This window comes from Notolepis coatsorum (genome assembly GCF_963971535.1).
Source record: "Notolepis coatsorum genome assembly, chromosome: 9".
NCBI classification, from domain to species: domain Eukaryota; kingdom Metazoa; phylum Chordata; class Actinopteri; order Aulopiformes; family Paralepididae; genus Notolepis; species Notolepis coatsorum.
The window spans coordinates 139,631,141-139,644,136 of NC_140173.1; the positions used below are offsets into that span (position 1 = coordinate 139,631,141).

The 12,996-nt window shown below is 41.2% G+C and overlaps 1 protein-coding gene across 1 annotated transcript in view; it reads left to right on the forward strand.

The window, feature by feature from the left end:
- Window positions 1-12,996, forward strand: part of LOC311234782 (adhesion G protein-coupled receptor B3-like) — a gene marked incomplete at both ends in the record, with an annotated part of 96,442 nt that overhangs the window by 33,183 nt on the left and 50,263 nt on the right. The window contains one exon of the mRNA XM_084322026.1: window positions 5,404-5,568. Coding sequence (XP_084178152.1) covers window positions 5,404-5,568 — 165 coding nt within the window. The remainder of the gene's footprint in view (window positions 1-5,403; window positions 5,569-12,996) is intronic.

Sequence of the window (12,996 nt, forward strand, 5' to 3'; positions counted from 1 at the left end):
GCAGTAGCTCCCCACACACCCTCACTCCCTCAGTACCTCCGACAGCCCTCCCACACCCAGTGACTGTCAGTTCAATAGTATTATTGGGCTTCCCTTTAAGCAGTACCCTTCCTTGACCACCTGTATAGACCCTTCAAATGCTATTCTGTAAATGGGGTGTAAGGGTTAAATAATTATGCAGTCACAATATTTACCCAGAGGTTAGAATAGCAAATGGAACTCAAAGAAACAGACACACACAATGATCCCGATTAGGTCTACTTTAGTGAAGCCTGGGCAGGTTATACATTACAACGTTAATATATTAATCCTTAATATATGGCACCGGGTGCTCTTGTTATCAATGTAGGGGAAGCTCTTCCCACCATAGGCACCGAGTGCTCAATACATTAAACCACCCCGCTTGTACTGGGGGAACCCAGGCATAGAATGTAGACACATTGGGAATCAAACAATCAAATAAACAAATAACAAAATAAACCAATAAATGTGGGCCCACGTTACCAAAGAAAACCTAACATAAGCCGGCTTAAATTGTTTGGGGTACCCCTTAGACACTGGTTGTTAGCGTTCACTTCAATGGACGTTGCTGTTGATACACGTGGTACTGTTAGTACTTGCCAAGATGGCGGACCCACTCTTGTCACCGCTCGTCCGGGTGACAAGATGGCGTCGGCGATCCCGCGAGCACAGCCAGCAGGCTGGGCGAACAGCAGGCAGTGGTTAGCTGGCGGAGCTTGCTGTATGGCGTCCTCTGCTGGTGGGAAGAGGCGTCCTCTGCACCGTCTGGGAAACGTCCACCGCTGCTGTTGCTGGCTTGCATACCGCACACAGTAACTACTATAACCCGATAACGTTAGACGTTAGTCTCGTTAGCTCTAGAGAGTCCTTGGGTTCGGTTTCTCTTACTCACACACTATCGCTGATACTTCTAGGATAACCCGTCACTAGCAAGTATGTCTCATCACCCGCCGCTCGCTCCGACGGGGCTCTCCTTCACTGACTTCTTCAACGGGGCTATTCCAAAGCACACGCCCGTTGTGGCTGCGACCGTTCACGGCCAAGTCCAATGCCGAAGAGAGCTTCCTGCTCCCCTCGCCTCCAGGTAATTCCCTCTTCATCGTTGCTTGCTTCTCTCCACTGCTCCACCTGCCACCACTGCCACTCCGCCCCCTGCTGGCAACCTCCACTGGTCCCACACAAGGACCGCTCCAGAAAGGGAAAAAAGGCTCAATGTTATTGCTAGTAATCCATACTGCATCTGGAGAAGAGTAGCACCTCACCTCGTCGTTAGACTGGGAGAGCTATCCAAAGGAACACTGTTAGTCTATCCAAAGGAACACTGTAAATCACACGTTATACACACACAGGGAAAGTAACAGTTAGTTAGCACTACTGAATACTTTGTAGAATATTCAGGCTGCTACATTACCATATTTAGATAATAAAGTACTCAACCTCTACTGTCATTAACTATGAATGAACACAACATTCTAACGTACCATCTTTAGATAATAAAGTGTGAAAACATGCTTCCTCTGAAAACTTAAAACATTAGTTATATGGTTCTTCATCTGAGGCACTGAACTGGCCTTCACATACAATCTGAGGGCACAAAGGGGTTTGTCTTGAAATGTAGATGGATCACCTCCGTCATTTTTTGCTTGTGGGTTTACTTGTTCATATTGACCATTCAAACAAACCAACATAAAGAGTTAGATCTATATATGTAGTTATACAACGGCATGCAAATGTCTCGATTCTGATTGGCTGAAACAGTCAACTTACACGTGGGTATTTTTCATAACCCAGCGCTCTTGGTCCCAGGACCCGCCCACAACCGCATCACTATCAATGCGCGTTCGTGGTTTTAGGAATTAAAGCAAGATGGCGGACAAGCCGGACAGGAAACATTACGAAAGGATAATGGTGATAGGGTCATAAAGACTAAATGAAAAACGATTCTGTCACGGCGAATGTCTTAGTTGCTTAAACAATGTTGGATGATGTAATTGATGGGTCATGAGTCATTGTGGAACAAAATAAAAATCGCGCAAATTGATTGATTGATTGATTAATTGCAAATAAAAAAAAATTAAATATATTTACCTACTTTCTATCGAAGCAGCTGGGAGGTGCGCTGTTTTAAGTGAGCGTGGACTATTGAATTGATTGATTGATTGATTGATTGATTGATTGATTGATTGATTGCTAATTTTATTACTGTACGCCTTGTTTCCAACTGGTTAAGTTTAGGCCCTCTTTCGAAGTTGGTTAAGGTTAGAATTTGTCTTTAGAGCAGGGCGATAGACCACCAGCCCTGATTCCAAACTCGAACCTTAACCAAATTCGAAAGAGGGCCTAAACTTAACCAGTTGGAAACAGCTAATTTTATTACTGTCCGCCTTGTTTCCAACTGGTTAAGTTTAGGCCTTCTTTCAAAGTTGGTTAAGGTTAGAGTTTGTCTTTAGAGCAGGGCGATAGACCACCAGCCCTGATTCCAAACTCTAACCTTAACCAACTTCGAAAGAGGGCCTAAACTTAACCAGTTGGAAACAAGCCGGACAGTAATACAATTTGCAATCAATCAATCAATCAATCAATCAATTCAATAACCCACGCTCACTTAAAACAGCGCACCTCCCAGCTGCTTCTATAGAAAGTAGGTTTACATTTTAGATTTTTTTCCCCCTATAGGCCAAAGAAAACTTTTTTTAATTAGTTTTACCTACTTTCTATAGAAGCATCTAAGAATGAAGTTCTATAGAAAGTAGGTTAAAAACTAAAGAAAAGTTGGATGTGTTAGTTTGCTGGATGTCTAGTTGAAAGACAGTTGGATGTCTTAGTTTGTTGGATATCTTAGTTGAGAGACAGTTGGATGTGTTAGTTTGTTGGATGTCTAGGTGAAAGACAGTTGGATGTGTTAGTTTGTTGGATGTCTTAGTTGAGAGACAGTTGGATGTGTTAGTTTGTTGGATGTCCTACTGAGAACAGTTGGATGCACTTCCGAGCTGCTTCCACATGGAGGCAATTTTTTTTTTTTTTTTTGGGAACTACTTTTTCTGGCGGATGGTTTTTTCAATAAATCTTTAATTAATGTGTGTTTATTGTATAGCAATAAGGTTGGATGAATGTGCCAGTTGTATAAAAGCCATTACACCACGCGCAGTCGTGGGTTGTGACAATTAGACCATCACTCCTGCGCATGATGTAATGCTTAAATGGACACTGTTTGGAACCATTGTATCATACAGTAATTTAGACCAGTCTTTCTCTTGCTCATAAACAGTACCAACATAAACAGCCACAGCATAAAGGTTTTCAGTTGCCTGAGGCTGTTGTATCACAAGCTCAGTCAATCAGCTTGTCAGTCTTGGTCTCAAATGATGGTGATTGTCATCAAATATCAGGCTTTTATCATTAAAGGACAACCGTGGATCATTGGCCTTGCTTTGTAAAAAGTCATCATGAGAACACTTTTGAAAACAGATCAATCTTATTTGGAATAATATGACGTGACAGAGACAAACTCACTAAACTAGAAGTCGGAGCATGTACTGGACTGTGATGAAAGTCTACTACAACAGTTTTTAACCCACAGGTCACGTTTCTTTTATTTTCTCTATTATTCTCCAACGGCAGTAGAGGTTAGGTGTAGGACAACTTGTAGCCTACATGTGAAGGAGGGGGGTAAGCGGTCAAAGCGAGAGTGTGTTTCTCTGGCAGGGTTACATTACCTCTCAGACGAGGGGCCGAGTGATTTACTACACAGCCAGGGGCCAGCATCTGTCTTTTTTTCTTTTTTCTCTTCTAATGTACAATTTCACAGTGTTCATTAAAAGGACATAAAACATGGCCGCCGCTTTTGAAACCGTCAGCATATAAAAGCCTGTTTTAATATTGGTTCGAAAGGGAGGCGAATTATCGTCACTCGCCGAGCACACGGACCCCTCAGTCATAAAGGAGGCGTAATTATTTCAAGTATTTTTTATGATATTTTTCTCATACAGAAAAGAGAGACGCCAGTCAAAAGCCTCTGCCAGTTGGCTGCCTTCACGTGGTACAGCTCAGAACATGTCGACATGTCGTCTGGAAATCTATATCCATTAGTCCTGCGCTGAATGAGCTTTTTTTTCTTCTTTCTCTCCTTTTCTCCCTTCTCTCCATCTCTTCCGCTACCCTCCGCGTAATTGCTGACTGTGTCCCCAGAGGGACGGCAGAAAATGGTGCTGAAGGTGTCACGGTGTCTTCGAGGTCACGCGGCAATAATGAGATTGAATATATTGTGGCTGGCCGTATGACAGAGCTATAGAGATACCTCTCTCATGGAGATATGTCCTATTTACCGACACCCGCGTTTGGTCACGGGGGTTAAAGTACATAGATGACAGCCTTTTTTTGTCTCATCCTCCTAACCTTTCTAACCTTGAGAGAGACAGTGGCTCGGGGAGGTAGAGCAGTCGTCTGGTAATCTGGAGGTTCCCAGTTTGATTCCCGCTCCTCCCGGACAGCATGTCGACGAAGTGTCCTTGAGCAAGACACTTTAAAGCTGTAGCCCTATTTTCAGAAATTCCGACTAAAGGTACATGGCCAAGTAAATGGAAGATTGCTCCACTTCTACAAGGTCAATCAGCATGTTCCTGGTATCTAGGGACATCTAGGGACCTGGGGGTATGTATTCCCAGTGTCATAAATAGTGTGTCTATTACTAGGCCTGAGTAAATTGTGATGAAACAAAGGAGAATATAAATTATGATTTTTATTTGCATCTTTGCCGGTGAATAACACCATGAAAACATTGAGGTTCTTTTGATGGTTCTGCTCATTCAGCACATGCAGGATTTGTAGATACAGTAATAAATTAGAATCCATTATAAATTCATATTGTACCTTGAACTTGACCTTATTATGGCAAAATCATACATCTATGGATAGAGGAAAAAGCTCCTCTTTCCAATGGCAGCGTTAAGTCTGGATTTGGTCATTTCCTCTCGGTTTTCCGATAAAAGAGAGATAGAATTAGCATTTTTTTCTCGATAAATTCTTATTTTCTGTCAATCTTAAAAACACCGGTAAACAAAAGTAGTGCTGAAAATATACACTTTGACTGCTGTTTTGATAGAGTTACTCTTGGCTACATTTGAAAAAGAAACACAACATTAATTAATACGGTCTGTATTGATAGATGTATGATTAAAAAAAACAGGGTCTCCTAATTAGGGGCTTAACAGGTTAATAACCCCTAATTGCTTCCGATTCCGTGCAGTTTGGCACCTTGCATCGTTGCCTCTGCCGTGAGTGGATGAATGTGTGAGTGAATGGGTCAAATGTGAGGAACAAATTGTAAAGCGCAATATAAATGCAGTCCATTTACTATTTTGTTTCTCCCTCCCCCTCTTGTAGCCAACGGCCAGTGGAATCCCTGGGGTCCTTGGAGTGGCTGTTCCAAGTCATGTGACGGCGGGTGGCAGAGGCGAATACGACTGTGCCAGGGGGTGGCGGTGACGGGGCAGCAGTGCGACGGCACGGGAGAGGAGGTCCGCAAGTGCAGCGATCAGCGATGCCCAGGTAAGAGACGACTGAAGAGCCTCTTTGTGAGAGTCTAATTATGTCCTAATTCCTTTCCCTTGACCCTACTACCCCTCGTTTTGGAGTGCCCTCGACTGGGTAGTGGCCCTTCAAAACGAAGCTACAACCAACGAGAAGAGGTTGAGATCTTGGCACACCCCTCGTTTTTTTAGTGCAATGTTTTTGGAACAGGTCTGGAGAGAGAAAGCCACACACTTCAGTGCTTTTCCTCAATATCTCTGTGACAGCTGTGTTACCAAACACCACCGGTTCTCCGGACGGGTCTCTCTGGCGTTCTACGACCTCGGCCACGGAGAAAATAAAACCGGGATGAGGAACATTACTGGCGTATTCACCGTGTCTGATGGTTAAACGGACATAACCATTGTGTCCGTCGTCAGAAGATACTTAAAACCATACATTTCTTTCTTGGTTTGGAGATAGTTGTAATCCTCTTTTGAAAGGTGTGAGAAAAAAGCTACGTGCAAAGAGAAACCGGAACCTAAGTCCTTTACGTCCTCCCATTTACCCCTCCGTGTTTCAGCATCTGAATAATAATAATAATAATAATAATAATAATAATAACTGGACTTTGGAGAAGTCTTTATTCGGCATGCAGGCAGACACACATGCGATGGGAACACACACACATGCAGTTAGTTGGGTCGCGGATGCAATTGAGTCTCTGCACTTGACCCATCCCGTCGTCCTTCCCCCCAAGGGCAGCCGGGAGCAGATAGGGGCGTCGGCGTGGGGCCGCGCCCCGGGGACCAATCCAAGTGCTCCTGTCCGTCTTCATCAGGGACGCGACAACGTCAGCGGTCTGTTCTGCATGTTTTTCCATTGGGTTTCTCTTATCGGGGGCGGAATCATTGCGAGCACGAGGAGAACATGCAAACTCCACACAGAAAGGACCGGGAGACACCCCACCTGGGTACCTGGCAACGCGGGAAACCTGGTCCCCAAGCGGGAATCCAACCCTGGACCTTCTAGCTGTGAGGTGATCACTACCACAAAACCCACAACCCACAATCACACTACGCGGCCACACACAAAACATTGGGGTAGTAGGGCCAAGTGGTAGGGTCTGGCTGGGGGGGGGTTGGGTTCAGCCCGTACCATGCAGAACCATCGCGGCGACCATGGAGTGAGCAACGATGATGCAGCACTGGCTAGATAATAGTGTGCAGTAGGGCTGACCCCGATTAGTCGAATAGTCGACTAATCGATCGAAAGGAGCTGTAGTCGACTGCCAACCTCTTAGTCGAATAAAAAATTAAAATTAAAATTATAATTGTATCATTCTTTCCAAAAGCAAAGAGGCCTAGCATCGTGGCTAACGCTAATGGCGCACATACAGTACCAACGAGGCTAACTGCCTAAGAAAACACTGAAAGAGGATTTCACCCATCTAATGAACACACTAGACTAGACAAATATCAAGATGTATCCATCAGTGGATCAATTGCATGCTTTCGCAGAGGACAAGAAGCCTTCAGTCGACTCCTTCAGACATTAAGCATCCCCCACAGCCCAAATGGAATGATAAAAAAAAATTAACTATTTATATATATATAATTATATATATATATATTTGTTTTGCATTTAGGTCAACTATCTGCAAATTTCGGCCAATCAAAGTCGACTATCCAAATCCTTAGTCGGGGACAGCCCTAGTGTGCAGGGAGCGACATGCATTACTGTGGGAGGATTATGGTTTCATAAGACACATGACCGTTGCTAGGGAGGGAAACGGAGAGGACTCTTAAGATCGTCTTTCTTTTTTTAAGTGCATCTAGAGCCCTTTGTCACTCTCTCTCTGTTCTCTTTGGCTTTAATGGATGATTAGTATCTTCACATAAGTGATGGAACCGAGTCACTCATCTCGTCTCCATGGATACGAAACCCGTCGCTATTGATTAATGCAAATAGACCTCCCATCTATCTCTCTCCTCTTGTCTGTGAGGAAATGTCAGTGAAGTGGGATCTGAGACCCAAGTGTGTCATATGTCATACTTACTTCTTAAAGCGACATTGTGTACTTTTCCCTAGTAATTACATTTACATTTAGTCATTTTAGCTGACGCTTTTATCCAAAGCGACTTACAAGTTCTGTACAACAAGTCAGTAGGAGGGGTACACAACTCTGGCAGCTAAGAGTAAGTGAGATTGTTCGTCAAACAGTGTCGAACGTGAGTGCTACAGTCTTGAGCAGTGTCGAGTAGTCGAGTCACCAAAGAAGAGCCTGAGTCGGGTCCGAGTCAAGTCAGCCATTACCCTAGTTCGAGTCAGAGTCCGAGTCCAAGTCATCAAGGTTCACTCCACTCTGGCAGTCAAAGAGCTGACGTACAAATAAAAAAAAAGGTCTACATTAAACATAAATGACACAGCGGTCACCATTTCAAAGGAAATGTATTCACTTTGTGACAAATGATTAGGGCCTATTACAATAAAAGAAATAAAAAAATAAACCGTATTTATCAATAAACAAGTCCGCGTCCGAGTCTGCACCTTCCGAGTCCTAATGCAGTCAATGCTCGAGTCCGAGTCGTCAGTGCTCAAGTCGAGTCACAAGTCCTGAAAATCAGTCCATGACTCGAGTACTACAACACTGGTCTTGAGTGCATATTAGCATAGTAGCCAATAATATAGGCAAGGTAGATTCATTAGTGCATACTAGTGAAATAAAGTACAAAGGTACGTAATTTTTTTGTGTTTCATTTCAGATATTGAATGAAGGTTAAGTGTAAGTGTAATGAAGTTACACGGGACACATTGAGACCACCGGCGCTTCAACACACACCACTCACATTCTCCCTTTAGTAGAGCCTTCTGTTGACTTTTTATCAAATTTTTTGCTCCACACATTTTATGTTCTTTTACCAATTTCTTTTATCAGTTTTATTTATTCTATGTTTCTCTATGTTATTCTATGTTTTAGTCTTGCCTATTTTTATATTCTTTCTTTCCTTTATTCTCGCTAGTTTTTAAGTTATTTTAACTGTAGCGCTTTGAGACTTGCCCCGCAACTGTAAAGCGCATTACAAATAGAATCTATTATTATTATTATTATTATTATTATTATTATTATTATTATTATTATTATTATTATTATTATTATTATTATTATTATTATTATTATTATTATTATTATTATTATTATTATTATTATTATTATTATTAAGGGTGCACCACAGGTCACTTTAAACACACACGAAAAAGGACACTTTAAAGGGGAACTAAATGACCTTTTCCAGTGTTTAGGGTCATTTTCTATCTATGTGGACTTATAGTAATAGGATCTATGTCTCTAATTCTCGATTTGGCGCATTCTTCCAATTCTCATCTCACAATAATGTCCCTCCCTCAAGTGAGTCATCTGAAAATTAGCGTATTCGGGGACGTCAGATGGTGCGCATTTGCATAATAACACCCGCCCCCCTCTAGCTGCCAGCCGAGCGAGAGCGAGAGAACTGTAAACACTGCGTGTCTCCCTCTCCTTCTCCCGTTCGAGGAAGTCCAACACCGCGCTACGTGTTTACACAGTTCTTTTTTTTTCTCTCTCTCTCTCTCTCTCTCTGGGAGACACGCTGAGTTTTTTTTCTCTCTCTCTCTCTCTCTCTCTCTGGGAGACACACTGAGTTTCTCTCTCTCTCTCTCTCTCTCTCTCTCTCTCTCTCTCTCTCTGGGAGACACGCTGAGTTTCTCTCTCTCTCTCTCTCTCTCTCTCTCTCTCTCTCTCTCTCTCTCTCTCTCTCTCTCTCTCTCTCTCTCACTCACTCTGTGGACTGACTATCACTCAAAGTGCTTATGGGCGGAGCCAGGCCATAACAGCCTGAAATCCAGAGGCTGAAAAATGATGGTTTTGAGTACTTGATTAGAAATATAAACCAATGCATTTTTTTGAAAAAAAAACGTACAGATGTCTTCAATAGACTCACAGGAATTGTGTAAAGTTGCCCAAATAGTGCTAGGAATAGTAAAATAGTTCCCCTTTAAGAAAATAACTTGTTGTGATTTTTGTATAGTATAGTTTGTAACAGCAAGTATAGCATAGGGACATAGAAGAAAAACTGCACATTGTATAGGTATGTACATAGGATCCAGTGCCTTTAAGTGATTTATTAACATGTCTATTTACCATGTCTATTCTAGTTATCTTTTTTTATTATTATTACTATTACTATTGTTTTTATTGCACAATCGAAGCGGGCATGGTCAACCACATTTCACTGTATGCCCTGGTATGTATGTGATGAAAAAAAACTCTTGAATCTTGAATGGTGAGAGACAAATCGTTTTTGGATTCTGTTGAGTTGTGATGAATTACACATACAGTATGATGTTTGAGTTGTGACATGAATTACACATTATGATGTTTGAGTTGTGACATGAATTATTATGATGTTTGAGTTGTGACTTGAATTACACATTATGATGTTTGAGTTGTGACATGAATTACATAATGATGTTTGAGTTGTGACATGAATTACACAATATGATGTTTGAGTTGTGACATGAATTACACATTATGATGTTTGAGTTGTGACTTGAATTACACATTATGATGTTTGAGTTGTGACTTGAATTACACATTATGATGTTTGAGTTGTGACTTGAATTACACATTATGATGTTTGAGTTGTGACATGAATTATTATGATGTTTGAGTTGTGACTTGAATTACTCATTATGATGTTTGAGTTGTGACATGAATTACATAATGATGTTTGAGTTGTGACATGAATTACACAATATGATGTTTGAGTTGTGACTTGAATTACACATATGATGTTTGAGTTGTGACTTGAATTACACAATATGATGTTTGAGTTGTGACTTGAATTACATATTATGATGTTTGAGTTGTGACATGAATTACACAATATGATGTTTGAGTTGTGACATGAATTACACATATGATGTTTAAGTTGTGACATGAATTACACATTATGATGTTTGAGTTGTGACATGAATTACACATTATGATGTTTGAGTTGGGACATGAATTACACATTATGATGTTTGAGTTGTGACATAAATTACATAATGATGTTCGAGTTGTGACATGAATTACACATGTTTGTCAATTAAAAAGAAAATGTTGCCCTCAAGAAAGCAAAAAAAAAAAAAAAAAAAATTATTTTATTTTTTCACAAACAAGACAATACAAACATGACAAGACCAAAAATAAAAAAGACAAAGACAAAAACAAAAACAAACAAAAAATTATAATAAGGGGGGTGAGGGGAGGGTTACAGAGTGTTACAAAGGTTCAGTAGTACACAAACGTATTAAAGATAGTGATCTAATAAAGTTCCAGGGACCTTGAAGGCCATCGGACCTATCACTCTCTTGAAGAGATAGAGCAGCCTCTTCCATTGATAGTCCAGTAATTGCTCCCACGATGAGCAGGTTAATTGGCACCTTGCATGGTTGCCTCCGCCGTCGGTGTGGGAACGTGTTAGTGAATGGGTCAAATGTGAGGAACAAATTGTAAAGCGCTTTGGACAAAAGCGCTATATAAATGCACCATTTAGAAAATCTGATTTGGGCCACTTTTGCCTGCAGTGTGAACATAGCCATACATGGTCCAGCAGAGGAGCAGGGACTTCACCTCCATGTACCTCAAGTCCTACTGGGAAGCTCCTCCTTCCATTAGAAGTCCTACATGCATTCAGACAGAGACAAGACTGTCTGGTGAAGACCTTGGGGCGACTTCACAAATAATGGATTGTGGCCGCTAATAGCACCCTTGACTGCGTGTGATTTGCGCCCGCCATGTGCTCTGTGCTCTGGACCTATTCACAAAGATATTGCGTGAATGATATACTAGCGCAAACACACCCATATAAGGTGTGCAATTTGCTCCTGATATGGTAAAATAGTATAAATACTGCCCATGCAACAGTATGTTGCCATGTCCTAGGACAATGGCAGACATAAAACGAAAGCTTTGATGCTCTGATCGCAAATTGGAAGTCCTGACGGATCAATAGCTCTTTGTTTCTATAACAGATAGACATTTCACCATTTGTATTTTGTTTATTTGTAAAAAAAAAATTAATATTTTGCATCCTTTGTTTTTGTCACATCCCAAAATAAATTAGTTTGAGCAGACCTGTGCTGAATCTTTAGGCCGAAGTTAGGCACTGTGTCAGTGCTTAAGTGACCTATAGGATTATTTTTAGAGTGAGAAATTAAGTTGTATTTAATGTTTAGTTAAGCGAATAGAACCCACACTATTAGCATCTCATATACTCCAGAATAAACCTTTCATTGACCGTGTTTCCAGCGTCTACTCCTCATGGACCTGACGAAATGTTATAAATTAAAAGTTTATTCTGGAGCATATGAGTGTGCGGGTTCAATTCTCTTTATTGTGATTATTATTACCTAACCCACCGGAGACGCTGGCCATGACACCCTTTATAAATGTGCTTAGTTACCTCCAACGCTCTGAAGATGTAAATAACTTCACTTTAACGGCGTGTGGCAATTAGCGCCGATCTTTGTGAATTGGAGTGTTTTTGCAATGAGGCTCATTTGCATACAAGGGGACACATTTTCAGCCCATATTACCTCATTTAAATACCGGCAAATAGCACGGACACACAATGATGATGGCAACAAAGTTAGCACGGTATTTCACCCTTTGTGAGTGCTTTGTGAATAGCAAGGTTTGTTTTGGGGCTATTTGCACAGGCATAGCGTCAGAAAAAGCTGCGCAATCCCTTTGTGAATTCGCCCCCTTGTGTCTCCAGTTTTTTCCTTGAATTGAAAGGGGACATGGATCTCTATGTTGTGAGCGTGTTCCATACAACTTGAAAAACAACGAGGTTATTTTTTATAAATTCCTGATACAACAGCACTGCAATCCACTGGATTTCAATGTTTCCTTGAATCAAGTTCAATTCTAAACGTCTCTATCATGAACAAAATTGTTGGATCATGTCAGAAAGGCTTAAGGCGATATTTCACCTTGCTGGGACATTAGCGCTATTAAGCACATATTATTATTATTAGCTATTAAGCACATAGCTTCATATGAATCCCGAGAGCACCACAGACAACAGCTGCCCCAGGAAACCATACCCGGCACCAATGTGGAATTATTATTTAATGTTATTTTGCATTCTACTCACAGCCTGGGAACAATAGCCTGTTTTTTGATAAATGCAAACAAACCTGCTAACTAAAGGAACACGTAACGGAGTGTGAAATAATACATGTTTTGGGGGGATCTGTGTTACTGCTCTTTGTATTGATTTTGAGGTAATGCGGTCATGTAGACTAGATTCTCAAACAATAGTCCAACAAGTGAATGACACTCAGAAGACTGCTTTGGATACAGTTAATTTTACATTTACATTCAGTAATTTAGCTGACGCTTTTATCCAAAGCGGCTTACAAGTTCTGTACGACAAG